This window comes from Cariama cristata, unplaced genomic scaffold (genome assembly GCF_000690535.1).
Source record: "Cariama cristata isolate BGI_N322 unplaced genomic scaffold, ASM69053v1 scaffold373, whole genome shotgun sequence".
Taxonomy (NCBI): Eukaryota; Metazoa; Chordata; class Aves; order Cariamiformes; family Cariamidae; genus Cariama; species Cariama cristata.
Genome location: NW_009606405.1, coordinates 39886 through 59809, shown reverse-complemented (window position 1 = coordinate 59809; position 19924 = coordinate 39886). Strand labels below are relative to the sequence as shown.

The window sequence follows — 19924 nt, the reverse complement described above, 5'->3', positions numbered from 1 at the left end:
CTGAGCCCTGGGCAACACCACTGGTGACCGACCCCAACAGGATTTAACTCCATTCACCACCTCTCTTTGGGCCTGGCCATCCAGACTGTTTTTTTACCCAGCGAAGCGTATGCCCATCCAAGCCATGAGCTGCCGGTTTCTCCATGAGAATGATAAGAAATAATAATTTGGAAGCATTAGGTATGTTTTAGAAACCTATTTATTAGGAGCAGCTGTGAAATTGCCTTTCCTCATATGAACCTTTTTCCCTCACTACAAACTATCAAATGTAAACACAATAATACCATGGAAAGCAGCAGCCTTTAAAGCAGGACGAGGCAATCATCTTTATTGCCTTTTTACTGATTTTATTAGGTTTATCTTATGTATAGATTTAGACAGTTGTAGGCAATTCCAAACATCTATTACAACAGAGGCAGTGAAAACGTAGTATTTATCACAGCGTTCCGAGCTTGAGCAGTTGCGCATTTCCTCATTTCTTGCTGCCCTTAAATTTTTTTTTTTTTTTTTCCTTTCAACCCTCGATGCTAGAGCATGGCAGGTTAAGAGAAAGTAAGACATTTGTGCTGGAGGACCGTAGCCCTTTCATGATGCCTAGCTTTGAAACTCATGGCCCTGGGGACGAGCAGTCTCTTTAGTCCTCATGTAACGTTAGGCAATAATTTTTGAGACAGTGTTGCCTTAAGAAAACACTTTTAATTGTGTTATAAAAATACCAACATCCCTTTCATAGTTGTCATGTTTTTTTAAAAATGGAGGCTTATTTCAGAATAAGTGAGCCTCAATGTAATATTATTAGCCCTTTTTTCCTTTTCTAGGGGTACGTATCTGTGCGTGCAAACTGGAGAGCTGTCTATTAAATTAATTTCCTCTCCACTCCTGTGACTTTTGTGTATATTCCACAAAAACAGTACTTGTGGCAACTGAAATGCCAGCGAAAATGCGTTGCTAGACTGTTCTCACCCCTTATGCATTTCTGGGAAACATCTCGGAAAAATAGATGAGTTTTGCATTGAACTGCAAATACAACAGCGCTTGGCTCTTGCCCTGCAGCCCAGTGGTCCGGCCCTGAGGCACTTCTGCAGGCTGGCCGGCCCGCGCTCGGCAAGAGCCGCGACCTGGGGTCTGCTTGCCATGGCCTGTCCCTGTCCGTGTCCCTGCCTAGTACCGCAGCAGCGTCGCGGCGGAGAGGCAGCTTGCTGAGCTCTCCCGGGGTCTAGTTCATTTAAGGATTCAAATATTTAGAAAAAAGAGATTGGAAGTTGGGAAGGCAGTGCCGAGCACAGGCGTTGTTAGGTTTGTGACTGCTCCCCGCTCCCTCACTTGGCCTCTTCCCTGTCTCCCAAGCAGCTGCCACAGCTCATGCCTCCTTGCAGTGATCCACAGACCGTTCCCTTCCTTGGCAAGCCCCTCGGGACGTTTCACAGCCTGTGCATCTCTCCATCACAAGAAATTAAATGCTGTCATCGGGTGTTTCTGCTACCCTATTCTACTTAAAGACTGAGCAGTCTTCCTGTCCTAGGAAGTTCAAGAAAAAAGCAGATGGGGGGCAGAGGTTGGTTGCCTGCCAAGGCACAAAGCGTTGGCCACCACGCTCTGGCACAAGCCCAAGATGTTGCTGCTTCCAGCCCTTTGGCCGCTCCTCCGTCTCCAACTGAAGTCCCTGCTCCGGCCACTGTCACCCTGGCTGGGCTTACCTGAAGGTGATCTCAGAGGAGAAGTCTCATGTCAGGCCGGTGCTTCAGCTAACCTAAAGGAGGCTGTGGGTAATGGTCCTCTTCACATTGTCCCAGCCTCGGATCTCCACTGCCACCGAGCTGGTTCCTATATTGGGCATTAAAACATCCCATGGTCCGTTGTGCCTGCAGGTTGCAATAACCCGCGGCTCTTAGTTCGTGTGTTCGCCCAGCGCTTGCCCTGGTGCTGCTAAGCCTGCTAGTGACTCTTAGGTGGTACCGTAGAAATAGTAATTATAATCAATCTTCTTTGGTGGCCGACAACAGCTTCCAGTGGCCTCTCTGGTAACATGAGCCTACCGTGATACAGGGATAACCACATCTTGCCACTTTTTCCACCCCTTAGCCCTTATGCAATGCAGCCGGGGGACTGGGCACGTCACGGCAACCCTAAGGTGACCAGAGGGTCTCTCTGAACAGATTAGTCGTAGTTTATTCTTAAGCTGCAGGTGGTTCTGATGCTTTATATGCCTGTTACATGCACAATTATGAGCAGAATGACCTTAGGAAGACTGAAATAAATACACAGAAACCTCTTGGCAGAAGCTGGAGGGAGTGACTGAAAAATGCTATTTTCATGGGTTTGAGGTAAGTGAAGGGCGAGTACAGTATAGTTCGCAGGAAGCCCGGGAAAGCCAGCATTGGTAAAGTTTCAGATGTGCTGCTACTCCTGTAATTCCATCCCTAAGCATTCTTAGACAGTTTGATCTGAATTTATTATATGCCATGGATGGTACTAGGGTAACTCACACTGCCAGACAAATTTCCTTCTTTTTTTGCTGCTGATGGTGATGTTGATTTGTGTAGCTGATTTTACATCTTGGTGGAGAGCTATGTATGCCATACGCACAACAGAGGCTTACCGGTGGCTAAGCAATAACATACAGGCCAACTTATCGTCAGTGTTTACATCATTTGTACCATGAAAAATACTCATTGAAAACTGATGGAAGAGGGAGCTGTCTGAAGGACTCACTGTTAGGTAAAGAAAATTTTGCTTAGCTGAATTTTCTTAAAATGAATTGAAAGACTCTGAAGGAATTTGTCCTAAAGACAGTTATGAATGGAAAGAAATTATCCTATAAATAAGATTCTTAACATATTTAACAAAGAAAATAAAGTGTCTTGTTGACTGATAAGTCAGGTCAGTCCCATGACCAAGTAGTCATATTTATGTGTTTGCATAATAAAAAATTGTCATCGTTTTGGCAGAAGATACATATTTGCTTTGTATTTGTTTCCCACAGGAGTTCATTAGACTGGGCAGTCTTAGTAAGTTGTCTGGAAAAGGTTTACAGCAACGGATGTTTTTTCTGGTAAGCAGGAAGATGTCTTTTCTTTATATAATGAAATGTAACTATAGCCAACTATTAGACGTACTGTCAGACTCAAATTGTGAATTACAGTAAGTATTTTTAAACAGCCTTACCTAAGTTAACATAATACATCACCTGTGTAGCTGGTTGTTAAGAACTTATGTTTCTGTACAAACGCAATATTCTCTTTGTAACTGTTTCTTACAAAGATAAGACTACTTATTTTTATATGACACTGTGAATATAATGATAAAATAATACCTCCTAGCACATTGTCTTAAAGAAAAGCAGAGATTATAAAAGTGGCAACAGGGTTAGAGATCATATCCAGAAAAGAAGATAAAGAGTAACTCCTGGTGATATGAATGATAATCCACATAATGTTCTCCAGACACATTACAGAACCAAGTTTCTCCACAAACCATCCAGTTTCAGCCCACGAGTGCCCAGCGCGTTGCTGGACCTGCCTTTACCTGGAGATGCGTTTTGTAGCTCTTGCATTAGGGAAGGTTCTCTCCTCCCACCATCACTCGCAGCGTTTTCAGGTGACGGTGATCCCACTCGGTCTGCGATCCACAAGAGCCGACCAGATGGGTTGTCCTCTCTTGTCTTCCTTTTTTTTGGGGAGCTGATTTGCTCCCAAGCTCCCCATCCTGCTGCTGCTGAGCCCTTGGTGCCGGGGCGCTGGGATGCCCAGCAGAGTGCATAGATTTTCTAGTCCAGTGTTACAGGGCAAAACGCTAAAGAGTCACTGCAGTATGGCAGGAAAATACTTCTTGGCTTCTTGTATGCAAAATGTGAAGACAGTGAGTGTGTAGAAAAGCTTGTGTGTGCCAGGGTTGACATTTAATCTTTCAAGTGACTCGAAGATATAGCCACTAAATCTACCTGGGTAGGATTATCCTCTGCCTTTAAAGGCGCTGAAGAGGAAACCTCATGAATACAGTACGTATTTTCTTGCATACCACAGTTCTTGTTATCAGGTGATGCCTCCATATTTTACCTGTATAAAACATTAAAAAGTTGAGACTAGACTCTCAAGTCAGTTGCTCGTGCTGTCAAAGAAGTCTTCGGTCTGTCTCAAGCACCAGAGTCTTTTTGGAGGTAAAAATCTCCGGTCAGTAGTCTGGGACTCCGAACGCGTGTAATCATTGGCAAAATTAAATCCCCCTCTAGTGGCTGCTCCCCTTGGCTTCAGGAATTACTGCTGTCGGGCTGTAGACGTCTGGGGTGAGAGCTCTCTTTCACAGCACAGAGTATGATTTTCTTGATGCAACTGTCTGGTTTGAGAAAAACATCCTTTGGCCCAGGTCGCACAGTGAAAATATGGCATTCGCTTTATGGCAACAAAACGCAGGCGGTTGTTTGACATGCTTTCGACAACCGCTGTGATGTGCAGGAAGCTCTACAAATTGAGATGCTCGATTCTCTTTGCCTTGATATTTCTAACCTAAAGCCATCTACCTTGAAACAGGTCTCCCAGCTTCCTTCTGAATATGGGGAGTGATAGATAGCCACTTACTTTGTAAGAGTTACGTCGGACAGACCTCTCCCGGGCATGCTTGCTTATCTCTGCACACAAAGCGGAAGAAAATATTGGTGAAACACCCTGATCTTCCGTAGCTTCACAGTGCGGCAGAGTGTGAAACGCACTACTTGGTTTCACTGCTGTTGTGGCTTGTTAGTTCTGACCCAGACATCACAAAGGGAATATTAGAAGACATCGGAAGATACCCAGTGGAAAATTGTGGGAACATGCCTGAGACTAGCTGGGAAGGGAGGCAAGGAAAATAACAGGTGCTAATACTAGGTGCTGGAATATTGTGGAAGCCAATATTTTGGATTCCTGCACTAGGACTGCCATATAAACAGTCAGCCAGCACTGGCTAGCTTTCCTGTATTTGCCATTCTGATTTATTTGGTTTTTTTTCTACATGCCTACCTGCCAACATCATTCTAATAATGCTTATTCTTGCTTTTTAGTTTAACGATATCTTGCTGTACACAAGTAGAGGCCTGACAGCATCGAATCAGTTTAAAGTCCACGGGCATCTTCCGCTGTATGGCATGACAGTAAGTATTGTGAGAACTTAAGGGATTCATGCTTAAATGGCCGTTTGTGCTCCCATCTTAATTGCTGGATGAATTTTTGCCGGAGCAAAAGCAGCAGCAAAGGGCTGTTCTCCATTGCAGAGAAGCTGTGGTTCCATTCTGCAGCGCCCGATGGGGCTGCGTTGGGCGCGGCGTGGGTTCATGCACCCTTCTACACAAAGGTGATCAGAGAGCAAACGGGGAGGGCGAGGAAGGTGTTTTGGGGGGCGGCGTCCTCATAAGGCAAACTTCTCGTGAGATGGGTTCGTTCTTTTTTTAAACCATACATTTAACCATGATTCTTACAAGTCACTCATCACTGTGCGAGGCAAGTGAATGGTAGCGACAGTCTGATTTCTGTAAAAACCCATTTCCTAATGTTTTCAGCTCTGTATCTTAAAGCCAAAGTAGTGGGAAACTGGCAGCAATACATCCTTTGGAGCTCTTGTTGCACTTCTCCGGGAAGACAGCCAATTCAAGCCAATAGCACTTAGCTACCTCTTCTTCTTATATGGTTTCAAAAGTATTTTTGCTAGTTTCAAAACATTTTCATTCCCCCCATTCTTTTCATTGGAACTTCTCATGGGTTTGTGTCTATTCCATGCTGTTTTCCTGAGGATTGAGGTCGGTAATGACTACCGCAGTCACTGAATTTCTCTAAAAACTTGCGAGGCTTCAAGTTTTATCTAACGTTTCTAGGAATCTACTCAATTATTGATGTCCATTTGGTGTGGTCTTGTTCACAACAGAGCTGTGTTATGCTGTGGCATCCAGAGCACTCCCAGCCTTTAACATATCCTTTTGTATGATGAATCACTCTTCTAATAAAAATACCATTATTTTCCTTTTTTTTTTGACACAAAGCAGACAAAGCCATGCTTTTGGTTTGAGAGGTTATTGCAGAACTTACTGTTTTGTTAACTTGCAAGTCACCATTATTTTTTTCTCAATACGTAGCTCGAAATTGTTGTTTGTGAACATTTATCTCAGTTTTTCTTTTCCGCAATGGTAAGAGCTTCTTCGGTTCCCTGTTTCGCCTTAAGAAATACGTACTTCCTGCAATCTGACTGCATTTATCTCTCAGATAGAAGAAAGTGAAGAGGAATGGGGGGTTCCTCATTGTCTAACACTACGAGGTCAACACCAGTCCATCGTTGTTGCTGCAAGGTAATTCAGGGGAGACAACACACACACACGCAAACTGTATTTCTCTGCAGCTTTCACAGTGGGACAGATGATAGAAAAGCAGAGAGGCGTCATTTTGTTTGGATTTACTCTTGAAACAATTTCAAAGGTGTATTCTTTTGTGAAAGCCACAAAATAGAGCAGCAATCATGGAAGTCAGAACCAAAACTATGTTATTAGGAAAAAAAACCTAGCATCTTGTGTCTGAATTTATTTATTTAAATTAAAAGTAAGCTCTGCCTGTGACTATTTTTTTTCGAGTTTGCTTTCAGCCTGTATGAAAGTGCGTAACACCTGACTTTTCATTGTTAGTGCCCGCGCTGAAATGGACAAATGGACTGAGGACATTCAGATGGCGATAGACCTGGCAGAGAAAAGCAGTGGCCCTGCCCCAGAGTTACTGGCCAGCAGCCCGCCTGACAATAGTAAGTAAGAGAGTAGGTTTTAGTCATGTTTGTCGGTATGATTAGTGATTGCTTCTAAGCAGAGCGGTGAAAAATGCTGGCCACAGGTCAAACTGATACATTTGATTTTTTATATATTGTATAGATTTTATGTATGTGCCATTTTAATGTTGTTGTTGATGTTAGCAGAAAGTTTCAGTGACTAGAGAAGTGACTTAAGCATAATGATTCCAGGAACTATTTAACAAGATTTGGGCAGTGCCTGTCCTTGGAAGGTATTAAAAGCACCGACAAAGCACGGTAGTTAGTCTTTGATTCTAACACTTGCAGAAACACGTTTAAAAAAAAAAACAAAACCCTCCTTAACATCTGCACAAAATTATTTCTAAAAGTGTGTTTTAGAATTAGTTCACAGTACTGTGGACAGAATTGATTTGTTTAATTTTTCCAATTATATATGTTGTTGCATAGAGGAAGAAAGATACTTTTTCCCTGCATTTCATAGAGTCTCCTGACGAAACTACTGTAGACCAGGAATCTGAGGACGACCTCAGTGCATCCCGCACCTCACTCGAACGTCAGTCACCACACCGTGGCAACACTACGGTGCACGTCTGCTGGCACAGAAATACCAGTGTTTCAATGATCGACTTTAGTATTGCTGTGGAGGTATCTGCCTCAGAACGATCTGAACTGCAGCTCCAGGCTGGCTCTCGAATGACAATTTCCTTTTTGCTCCTCCTTCATAAGTGCACTGTTCCATTGTCTCCTTCTGGGAAAGTTTCAGGCACACCTATTAAACTGACTCCCGTATCCTCAAATGATGGTGTAACCCATCAGTCAAGAAACGCGTGTCCGCTCCCATAGCGCATCTTTATAAAATCAGTTAGAGCAGTAATTTTCGTAGAAATAACTGTCCAAAAAAAAGGCTGATGCCCTTTAAAATTTAAAGCAGGTCAAACTGTCTTAATGCTTTCAGTCACAGAGGCATTAAGTCATTGCTCGAGCTGAAAGGATATTGTCTTTACCTGCTGCAGCCAGAGTTTTAATTATGTGTATTACTAACGTACTTTCTTTACCTAGCCATCTTTTCTGGAACCTTGTCTCATTGCTCAGTCTCATCTGCTTTTTCTTTATTTGCATTTTCCACCTCAAAATAAAAATCCTTTCCCCCCCCAGTCACAGCTCTTTCCCCCCCCAATCACAGCTAAGCCAATTTGATACACAGTCGTTAAGTCTGTACTCAACAGAGGAGATGCAGACATTGACTTTTCAAAGATTAAGATGAAAGCCTCCTAGTTCAGCGTAGGTTTTAGGAGGAGGTGGTAAGCCTGCTTAGGTGTTCCTCCTTCACCCAAGAGAGGCTCCAGGGCACTCCGAGTCCTTTATCACAGTCCTCGTCAAAGGGAAATTTATGTTCAGTGAAAATGGTAATAAAGCTGTGTTGCCTTGCGCTCACGAGGCAGCCCTCAGCCGTCAGGCCAGCGTTGCTCTAGAGAAGACGTACTGATGCAGAACGTAGAGATGCAAGGACAGGCCGTATTCATAGTTTGTGTAACCGCCTTGGTTTTTAAACAGGAGGCGTCTTTGTTGCTGATACGTGACAAAGAAAATTATTCTGTAGTAGAAAACGCTGACTGTAGAGCTTCATTTCGATCCCGTGCAGGTGGATTTTCGGCTCTTTATACCTTGTATCCTGCAAGGGCTGAATAGTTCAGCACGGAACAAGGTCTTGTGTTCTCCCCTAAAGCAGAGGGCTTATTGTCATTAGATATAAAACTTAAACCCATTCTAACAATTAAAACATTTAGTTAGATGGGCTGAGATGAGTGCTCTTTGTTCCTCCACGTGCCTCGAATGAATGCAAACAAAGCAGCGGGGACCAAACACACCCTGGAGACATACGTTGTTCTGTGAAAGCATCTTCAGCTCCACTGCTGTTCCATGCGTGGCAGGTTACGCTCATGCTCGCATCATTCTGTTGGGGGCTCTCACTTCAGCATTATCGTTTATTTTCTTTGTGTCTCTCCCTCCTTTCTGTCTCTCTCGTGGTAGAAGATCCTCTCTCTGTCAGTGACTGTACTTCCCTACCTGCTGGACTGATCAGTGATCAGCGGCCTGTTTCCATTTCATATGTCTGCTGGTACCGAATGCAAAGCCTGTCCTTTTATGATATCCTCCAGAGTAATGAGGTAACAGAAAATTAAGGAGTACCCCTGTAACTTAGGGCAAGGAGGCAGCAGTCCAGATATCAGAGAATGGGATGATTTAAAGCAAAGGCTTTAATGTATCTCCAAGGCTGGTGAAAACAGAACATTTGCAAGAATATTTCATTTGTAGCAGATACATCAGGGCCACCAGACTTTGACTATTAAGCTTGACTGATTAAGTTACCAGCTTCTGCATTGTATAAAGAGAATGATGTAAAGAGCTGTTTTCATCCAGGTGATAGTCCTGATGGTCAGCAAGGAAAGGGAAGTAATTAATAATTCATTATTAATTCATTAATTTATTAATACTCCCTTTCATTTGCAAGGCACAATGATACTGGACTTTACATCTTCACTATGTGAAGAGCAGTTTCTGCAGCCAGCCGTTACATGCTTGTACTTGGTTATGGCTTCCTCCTCCTTTTTGTTAAAATATCCAAGCTCCAGCTAAGAATAAGGCTAAAAGTCCTTGCTTTTGAAATCTTTGAAAAGTTATGGTGTGAACTCACTGGGTACTGAGAGCTCAGTCTCTATCTGCAATTCTAAACTATGTCATAATTTTCCTTTACATCACAAATTCATGTCAGACTTTCTGTTTCCATTCTATTTAGGTATCATTTGAAAAGAACAAAGACAAGACTAGGATAACAAGACTGATGTTTAGTAATGTATTACAGAAAGCCACCTCAATTAAAAAAAAAAAAACAAACAAAAACCCCAAAAAAACCAAAACCAACCAAAAAACAAGTGTAGTAGCTTGAAGTTTTTGGAAGTACCCAACTACAAACAAACGTGTTACATAAACTACTACTTAGTAGTAGAAAAATGCATCCATTCAACCGAAAGATTTTCACATACAACGAAGTTACATACAACCAGATAAAAGCAGATAATTTCTCTTACGATGATTAAACAGCAGGTACCTTTCAGTGTTTTATTTGGTTCCTTTTGATCTGTTTCAGAACCAGCTGTCTGGAAATCTCCTAAGAAAATTCAAAAACAGCAACGGGTGGCAGAAGCTTTGGGTGGTGTTCACCAACTTCTGTATGTTCTTCTATAAATCGCACCAGGTAACGGACTGCACGAGGGGGTGTGTGGCTGGAGGAGACCTTTTGGGTTTTCGAAGCGGTAGCAGAGAGCAAAACGGAGGTCGGTCACAGGTGCTGTAGGCGAGAGAAGCAGGTGCAGTGGTCATGGCTACGCAGCCTTTACTGCCGCTGGAGCGTGGAGCAGAGCCTGTTCGCGGCCTTGCTCGCTTGTTGATTGAAGAACGCGTGCTCGTTTCCTGAAACTTTCAACAGTCGCAGTCCATATCGTCCCTAAAAGTACAACAGCTAGCGCTACTGCTCAGAAGTTGTGGTGTGAGTTTAAGCAGGAATTTTCTCTCATACAAATTCTGAGATTAGTACAATTAAAAACCTAATAGTGACTTAGAAATTTTGTTTACCATTACTGCTGCTGAAGCCAAACAAGAGAGAGCAGCGGCCAGTGATTAATATATCTGAGCAAACGTCCCACTGCAAAAGGGGATGCTGCTTCTGTCTGGAATCTGTTGGACTTTTAAATCTCCATGTTTGAGCAGGGCATAAGGGCAAAATAATTCCAGTTGCTACGTCATGCTTTCATTGCTATAGAAGTCCTTAATGATAGAGTTGCTGCACTAGCAAAAAAAGGAAACTGAATGCATTGTAGGAGATTCTACACGTAAGCGGGATAAGGAAATGATTTGTTCTTACATGCTGTGCCATGCCGTGAAGTGAAAGGACTTAAGCAATGAACGCTGGAGGATGGCGGGTGCGTTGGAGCAGGTGTTCGCAAGCCTAGGATGAACACGCCGGGGGCTGTGAAAGTAGCGAAAAGCCAAGGTTTCAGACAACTTTCTTATGAGGAAATACTGATAGGATTGGCCTGCAGCAGGTCCTTATGAGAAGGGTCTATAAAGGTGGGCAAGCTGAAACTATTGGGCAATTCAGTTCATTATATATATATATATATATATGTGTATAAAGCTGGTATTTTTCCACCCACATGTGGAAAGGCGACAATGACTTATTTAGAGTATGCATCTGTCTTCCATTTTACTTATGCGCTCTCTTTACTTAAGGGCATTTGATCCCACTGCATTTTTCATCATTTCTTTTCAGGACAATCATCCTTTAGCCAGCCTTCCTTTATTAGGATATTCACTTACCATTCCTTCTGAATCTGAAAACATTCACAAAGATTATGTGTTCAAGCTACATTTCAAGTCCCACGTGTACTACTTCAGGGCTGAAAGTGAATACACATTTGAAAGGTAAGTCGGTCTTCTGTGAGAGGGAGTTTTGTAAAATTTCAGGAGGGTGGGTTTTTTTTTTTCCAAACAGGTTAGTAGATGCAAAGTCTAGTAAATTGATTCAGTAATACAGGCAAGTAGTTCAGCACAATTAGAGAAAGAACCCTTTAAAAATTTTTAAAGAGATTTTAGACCTGGTAAGGCTAGAACCAAGTGGTTGGTTTTGATAATGTGGTAGCTGTGATGATAGTCATCACGACAAAACCTGGGTGACGTACAGGAATTGCCCAGTCAAAACTGATCAGGCTGGCTGTGCGGGGAGCTCTAGGTCTCAGACGTCAGGACACATGTAAACAGAGCACAGGACTTTGTAGTCGCTCTGCAGAAGAACTTCACTGTCTCTACTGCATCTGGATGGAAAATCTGCACCTGAAATAAAATTCTAATTTTCACAGAAGCAGCCGTTCTTACTCTGTATTTATGCCACTTCAGCATGTAATTTTTACACCTCCCACTGAATTTCAGCTTCATGGAGAGCCGGGGAACAGGCTCTACTCCTCCTAAATAGTGGTTTGAGGTTGTTCATATTGGGAACTAATTTAGCTCTTTTATATAAAGCATTAACATCTCAAAAATCTTAATGACCTCTCTAATTGAAGAAAGCTATTGTTAACTTTTAGCCATGTCAGTCTAAAACTATAAATAACGCGACCTGTGGCAAAGAGGTGATTAAATGAATGAGCAGGAAAAAACATAAAAGCCCTGTCTCAGTTCTCGGAAAAAAAGAAGTAGGAACTGCAGCTAAATTACATTTTTCACTCTAGAATTCAGAGAGGTGGGTCTCAACTGCTCATCACTTGGACCATCCAGAAAAAAGAGAGATGTGAAATCTGCAGACCAAGTAAAACCACTACTAAGTTCATGAATTTGGGGTCCCGCCCCCCCCTCTTTATCCTCTCTAAACCTCCTTTCATAGATGTCCTTGGCAGTCACCTGGATCTGGAGCCTCTTGACTTCGCATAGACTTAGGAGTAAAGTAGCAAGCAAGATGCTCCCGTAGGCACTGAAAATAAAACTGTGTTCGAGGAATAGGGCAGCCTTTATCTTTCAAGAAATCTTCCCTTAGGAATTGACCGTTCTTTTGTTTGTGTCTCTCCCCGTACCTCCTCGCAGATGGATGGAAGTGATCCGAAGTGCCACCAGCTCTGCCTCACGCACTCGGGCTCTGAGTCACAAAGAGCCTCATGCCTATTGACGGCTGAACAAGCCGCCCTGTTGATTGTCCAGCAGCTGCTGATTTTTCTAGAGGACACTTGAAACTCTTTTTTCTCCCTCCAAGTTTAGGAAAACTTACAATTTGGTAAAAGAAAAGAGAGAAGGGAAAAAAAAAAAAAAGTAGTATGGTTTTGCAGAAACTTTCACAATTCCTCAGCAAAACCGTTTAAGTTCTCTGTATGTTCAAACTAGTTACCATCATCCCAGTGGCTGCAGTTCGTTTCATGTCTTGTATTTTGTCATTCTGTGCTGTTTTTAGCTTGTGCCAGTATTAAAATATTGTCCTTATTAGAGTGCCAAATGCCAAAAGACATTTTCTTGCCTCAAAGATTGCACCTAAAAGGCGATTTCACAATCTGAAAACTTTCTCCTCTGAGGCAAAAACTATTTCTTCTCTTTTCATAAAAATATATATTTTTTTTTTACCATGTTAATCTGTAGACTGCTGGATTTTTAAATGTAGATGGACTTTCACAGTATAGAATATAATTATATATACAGCAAGCAGTCTAACAGGAATAAGGTAACTTTCAGATTTCATTTTTTTCCGCCCCAGTCTTTCTACATTTAATCAGCAAGGAATTACTAATTTTCTGTCTTTAACAAGGAAACAGTTTACAGCTTGTTCTCATTGCCCTTTGGGGTTACAAATCCATGTGGTATAATATAAAGTATAGGATTCTTACCTAACCATTTTCTTGGTGCAAGTTGACCAAATTATTCATCTGTTGGCTTTGAAAAGTGAATACTACTTGCAAGATGAAAAAATTTTAAAATAATCCAGTGCAATATTATTTGGGCTGTTAATGTACTGTGAATGGTATGTACAAGAAGAAATTAAAGGCTGTGGTGACATTCTGCTGTTTGTTTTACAAACTTGAAAGAAAACCTGTACGCTACGAGAACCGCGGCTATTTGTGATTAAGTTGTAGAGTGTTTCGGTAACTAAATTGCTGTAAGTTGGAGGTACTACTGAAGCCCCAAGTTTTCATCCTGCCTGCTACACATCCTCATGTGACTTCAGTTTCTTGTTGGAACTTCAGCCTCTCCTCTCCCCCGTGCTCGGTAGATACAGAGCGACAGAGAGAGTCATATAACCAGCGGTGGAAATACCCATTTCATATACCTGGCTTTAACATTAGCTAACACCGTGGTTTGGATAAGCTGTTGGCTCACTCAGATGGTTGGCAGCACTAAGGCTACAATGCTTAAGATGCTTTTCCTTACATTTTAAGAAATATTTCACCGTGAGGGTGACGTAAAACTTCCGTTAATGGAAGGTCGACATGCTGCAAACACATCTAAGGGCCTTTGAGGAAAAGGTGCGAGGCAGAGGGGCCCTCAATCGAGAGGTGGGAAATGAAGCCGGGACAGTTCTACCCCGCTTTTTCTTTGTCTAGCTATTCACTTTGTTAATGGCTTACCTGTGTGCGATGTATAAAATGGCTTACAGCTTTGCTCACAACAAAAGGGAATAAAATACCTCACACTACTATCATACATATTCCTGTGTCAAGACAGTAAAGCCTTCTTTCTGTTCCCCCCCGCCCTGGTCACTGTGCCGGGTTAGTAGCCGTGACTAAATACACCATTCTCGTGTTTCAGCAGTGGGAAGACCTCAAACTGGTCACTTCAAGAGACTTATTCGTGTTGTTGTTACTACTTGCCATGAATAATCAGTTGCTGGCTTCAAATAATGAACAAATAAAAGCAAAACAGAAACTTTATTGCCATAGGAAGTTGCGCCACACACAACAGGATCACCAAAGCCTGGACCCCTGTGGGGCTTTTTCTCCACAAGACTAAGCATCTCCATCCTTTCTCTGCTAACTTAATTTTCATTAAGATGTGAGTTTTTATTATTATACCTCTTTCTTTTCACAAAATTTTAATTAAACAGTGTTGAGCCCTCAATGCCCTTGTAAATTCAGCTGAAAGCAGCCGAAAATTACAGATTGAAAGCCGAGTTAGCAGGTAGGGAAAACCAAGCTGTGATTGCAGAAATCTTGATAAAGGTCTCTGACTACAGAAAAGGGGTCTCACAAGGAAAAGTTGTTTTAGAGCCAAAGCCAGGCACAATATCCTTGGCCATCAGCCAAGAGCAAAACAGAGAAACAGGCAGGACCCAAAAATCCCAACTTTTTGGCCATTTTTTCTTTTTCTACAGGACTAATTACATGGTCTTCTCCCTCAAAAGAAAACATAATTATGGCTGTGCAGATACGCAACTCCACTTGCCAGTGCATGCACACACACAAACATCCCGCCCCCCCACCCCCGGGGCATGGAAAGGTTGGTAGAGAAAAGAAAAACTGGCAATATGTAGCACACATGGTTTTTAACAGGAGAAAATAGCAATGAACACTCATTACAGGAGTGCTGCTGTCACACAGTTTGTCACCGGTTATGCGGGTAATTAAGGATGCGATGTTTGGGGTTCAGCTAACGCAACTTGATGTGAGGACTTCAACAGGGTCACTGGGCTGGCAGGACGAGGAATAAAAAGCAGGTTTTAAATCCTTACCATCTGTAAACTGGCACGTTGTCTTGCTGTAGGACAAACTGTAATACAGAACTGCACGAATTTAACCTAAACAGAACACTGTCAATCACCTGTATGATTAAGGGTTTTTTTTTTATCTACACAAGAAAAGAACTAAACATCCCACATGGTTAGGCCATCTGTGAGATGCTTACCAAGTTCCCCAACAGAAAAAAAAAATAGTTCTCAACTTTCAGAAACTGGTGTTTGAGTTTAAACAAGCGTTTTCTCTTGTACAAATTGAGATTACGACATGTACAAACTGAGATTATGCCAATGAAAAAACAACACTGATTTATAAACCTTCTGCTTACCATTACTGACACATGGGCAGTAACTGAGCTAGAAGCCCCTGGGATTATCCCCTCCTGGGAAGAGTCCCCCACATCTCATCTTACTGACCACACAGACGGCAAAGCATCGTTAAACTTTTCCTTCTTTATTTCTAGGTCATGTAATTTACAAGGAGTTTTATTACGTTGGAGTAGAGTGACAAAAAGTATAATTTAAATACACAGTTATAAACAGGCAGCAATATTACAGAAAACAAGATGATATACACTTTAACTGTCCTCTGTAATCATGCTTGAAAAGAAGGCAGAAAACCATTACATACCATTTGTCTGCTGCGTACGCTCAGTGCAATTACCAGCACATCTGCAAACTACCGTTAAAAAAAGAGCAAGGTTGCAGATTTGTGCTATACTTTAAGCTTCTCCTCAGCAACTTACAAAAATAATTTGTGATTGTACTGATCCCTGTGTTATCCCTGTGCTTATCAGCACTTCTGCTCATCTTCCACTGGTGACATTTTTGAAGGCAAAAATCCATTTCCTGAAAAGAAAGGCTAATGTAAAACTTATTACAACCTGGTACCACTTGTTTAAAAAAATAATATGGAACGCCACGCAGAGCCGTACGAGCTACATGAGACACTGCACAGGCACAGTAAAAGCACTGGCAGATGGAGGAGTTAGGGTGGGTAAAGTGAAGTAGGTCGTGCCCTCACACCGTGCCAGCTACTTTGCAGTTAAGTGCCAATGCGCACACTCTTACCTGCCCCCTCTGCCCACCCTCCTGTGCAGCGAGGGTTACCACCACCATTAAATCATTCCGCAGGAACTGGTTCATCTGTCCATACCCACACGGACATGCACAAAATGTCTGGAGCTGCAAAGGAACGATCGCACTTCAGGGAAGGAGCTGCTTTGTTCAGAGACCAAAAGAGTTCTGTGCGACGGCAATCACGCCATCGTCCTTTAGTAAAGCAGTGATCAACTACAAAGTGCAACTGCAAGGAAAATTAAGTTAAAAAAATAGATTACACATCTGATAGACACTTACAAAAAGCAAGCCTTCAGTTCAAATGACTGGTTTTATTTTTTTAAAACACTGAGTTTATTTACTGCCTAATCTTGAAATCCCTGACAAATAAGCAGTTCCACTAATTTAACTGTTTGCATAAATAGGGATAGCTTGTCGCTTACCATACTCAAGACTGAGTGAAGAAGCACTACCTGCACAGAAAAATCATCAGTGCAACATTATAGCACAGACACGTTTTTAGCATGAAACAACTTCTCAAAAATATCAATACACTTTTTTTTTTTCAGAAAGAGGCCACACTTCTTTCAAATGAAGCGCCTCTTCTGTTACCAATATAGGTCTGATTTTTAAAGTATCAATACTTTTCAAAGCAAATGATTTTATTTTACATTCAAGATACAGCACGCTTTTTTTCAGTGAATCTCAGTTTAAGATAGTCTATATTTAAATAATCTCTATATTACATATAAAAATACGTATCTTTTTACCATAAATGAGGTCTTATCTTTTTCTAAGTGCCCTAGCCTTTTGGCCAATTGCCCTCGCTGTCAGTCTTTCTTAAACTCCTAAACCAAAGGACACATTCACTAAGCAAATTCTGCCACAATCGCCAAGCAAATTCTGCCACAATCTACTCAGAGAAGTATTTCCTCAACATACAGTCCTGGAACGCAAACAAAATGCAACTCAAAAAAAAAAGTATGCATAACTTTTTAAATGATTGTTCAAAAATCGTGTACCTCAGAATTTAATTTAATTTTCTTATTGAGAAATTGTTGCGATTCCAGCCAGCACTGTAAATTTAACTTCCCCGCTAAAGCAGAGTTCTGTGCATCTCCACGTAAGCTCATTTTATTTTCAAGTCCTTACATTAACAGATGACTGGGGAAAAACTTCCATTAATCTATTTATATTTTGAAATACAAAACCACATCTGTTTATTTCCGTATGCTGTAACGGCACATATTTATTGAATGGCTGAATGTTCTAACATTGAGGTGTCAACAGGTAAAAACTTTCCGTTGAGCTGTATTCAGATGTGCATTTCACAACAGGAAAGCTAAATTTGTTTCCTCAAGGGTAATGTTTAAGAGCATGCAAAACAACATATTTAAAGGTGTTATAAGCAAGCCATTGCTCAAACTTAGGCATTGGTCAATTTACCTTAAAATCACTTAGCTGTAAAGGAAAAACCATTACTTCATTATGCTGGCAAAGGTGTGGTGTCTACAAATACGGCTACAAGAAGGAGTGCACGTACACCCACTGCTTTCAACAGTTGTTTCAACCTGGTCAGAAGGTTCAGTGTCCTCATACTGTTAAATTATTACATTAATAATTAAGGCTATTAATATGCATAGAATAAGGGCTATCACAGTGATATGAAGTCCTGTGAGGAGACCTCACCAGCTTCCAGAATGGTTAGAGAACCTGGGTCTTTTTGTACCAAGCCAGGTAGATAACGCCTATACTTTTAAAAATTTAAGCCTTTTCGTTCCAAAACTTTTTTTTTGTTTTAAATTAAATAAATAAGTTACCTCACTGTCATGCAAAACATAAAATCATTGCTTTCTTCATTAAAAACAAGGCAAAAGTGCTCTCTCAGCTACCAGAATAAGAAGCACCTGAAGATAGCCTTGGTGAAACAAACCAAGGTAAACCTCAGAGTAATACTGCAACAAAAAAAACAATGCCACCTACACAACTGTGTGTGTAACTAATGTTACTGTTTCCAAGAACTATAAAACTTTAAGTCAGCTATCTAGGAGCACTCACAGGAACAGTGTAAATTCCAAAATTCAGAATTTTCCAGGAGTAACATTTTCCTGGGGAGACAAGTAATAGGACATAGCATCCAGCACTCAGGCTCAGTTTGGCAGCCTTTCTGTCTAACGTCTGTCACTTCCGGTAAAGAGATGCACAGATTTAGGCAGCAAGACCAAATAATGAATCTATGGATAATTTTTCTTTTACAGCGCAAGACATTAATTTTAATGATTAAAAATAGGCATGATGAAGAAATACTTGCCACTATCTCAGAGCCAATGTCTTAATGAGATATTTCAGAATAAATGAAGGTAATAAAGATTTATTTGGGTGAGCGTTCAGATATGTTCAGGTGAAAAAAAGATTGTCTCAGAATTTCACTACAAGCTTCACAAACATCTGTTACTAAAACTGAACAATACATAGGGTTCAGAATTTGCATTGGCACAATCTAAAACTGAAAATATGAAAGCTCATTCCTTAGGAAAAATAATAATTTAAATTTAAAGCTTTGAGAAACAAGTTGTGTTAAATTTAAAACAACTGGAATTAGTACCATAATTAGAAAGTCACGCTCAGAATACAGATAAAAAAAGGAAGAAATACTGGAGAAACAGAATAAAATTGTGTCTTTGCTGAGGTACGAAGAGAAGGTTCCATAGTACAGGATTAACTCTTTCAATGGCAAATCCTTCACATACAAAAATCAAATCAAGATTCACTTCTCATGTAATTCAACATTTACATGTAATAAAGGCAAGGCAATACTCAGTTATGGCCTGTCAAATATTTACCCCACTAACATTATCTACAAAAGCACTTTACCAATTTGTACACAGTGATTCCTTAAGCACGTTGAAAGGCTTTCAGTTAAAAAAGACATTATATACAGATCTGTACACAATTCCAACAAACATACTCCATCTCCCAGTGGAATTCTTAAAGCAAGATACCTGAGGTTTCTCAATATCTTCAATTTCTCTATCACAAACGTAAATATACATTTCAGATTTTACAAAAAAGACACCTCCCTGGAATATGTGCATTATCATTAAAAAAGAATTATAGCTTTAAGGAGCTGAGAAAGACTGCCTCCAACCAAGAGGCTTCATTTTCACTCTTGCACATTTAGGAATGTGCTTCCACCAACGGACATTCCAGTGACCGAGGGGCAGAGCAACGTTCGGGTGCGTGCCTTCAATGCAGACACTGTGGGATCTCTGTTGTCTTAGAAAAGTCAAAACCAGCACATCAGTAGGATGAAGTACTTCCTCCAGCTAGCGAATATCTGAAGAGGAAAACAAATATTTATTATTGTGACTTTCAGGAAGGCGTTCTACAACAAGCAGCAACCAAAAGTTACTCTATTTTATCCTGTTGAAGCTCCAGCCTTTTTCCTTGCAGAATGACACCCAGCACTGCTGTCACACTTTAAAGAAAAAAAAGCCATAGAGCTGAACAACACGTAAAATACACCTTACCAGAATTTCACTGCTTTTCTAACAAATAGCAACAACATGTGTTCAAGTGCACTACTGAGAAGTATATGATGACGTAAGAATTCTGTATACTGGGGGCAACATTTAGTGATTCCAACTTTCCTACTTGGCGAGTTTACATCATAATCTTTCCCAAATGTTACTGGGGCAGGAAACCTATATTTCTTGGTCTAAGCAGATTCTTAAATAATCCAAAGAAAGAAGCACACATTTAAGCTTTCAATAAACTTTATAAAACATCAGAGCTCAAAACTGGAGGGAGAGGTTAAATGGATTCACTCAAGCTATTGGGCAGCTC

General features: G+C 41.1%; 2 protein-coding genes across 2 annotated transcripts in view; one reads left to right on the top strand and one right to left on the bottom strand.

Moving 5' to 3' along the window:
- Nucleotides 1-2977: 2977 nt before the first annotated feature.
- Nucleotides 2978-13347, top strand: FARP1 (FERM, RhoGEF (ARHGEF) and pleckstrin domain protein 1 (chondrocyte-derived)). Its single transcript, XM_009696325.1, has 8 exons — nt 2978-3052; nt 5036-5125; nt 6228-6310; nt 6641-6753; nt 7238-7401; nt 9905-10012; nt 11087-11238; nt 12391-13347. The coding sequence occupies exons 1-8, from the start codon at nt 3041-3043 to the stop codon at nt 12470-12472; spliced, it is 804 nt and encodes a 267-aa protein (XP_009694627.1). The 5' UTR covers nt 2978-3040; the 3' UTR covers nt 12473-13347.
- A 5494-nt stretch (nt 13348-18841) lies between these two features.
- The window catches only part of STK24 (serine/threonine kinase 24), a 31703-nt gene continuing 30620 nt past the window's right edge, over nt 18842-19924 (bottom strand). The window contains exon 10 of the mRNA XM_009696324.1: nt 18842-19415. Coding sequence (XP_009694626.1) covers nt 19379-19415 — 37 coding nt within the window. The 3' untranslated portion in view covers nt 18842-19378. The remainder of the gene's footprint in view (nt 19416-19924) is intronic.

Bases quoted from the DNA above. Each gene is read 5' to 3' on its own strand.
- FARP1 (XM_009696325.1), top strand. The intron at 10,013-11,086 runs GTAACGGACTGC...ATTTCTTTTCAG, and splicing joins TCTTCTATAAATCGCACCAG to GACAATCATCCTTTAGCCAG. The intron at 11,239-12,390 runs GTAAGTCGGTCT...ACCTCCTCGCAG, and splicing joins AGTGAATACACATTTGAAAG to ATGGATGGAAGTGATCCGAA.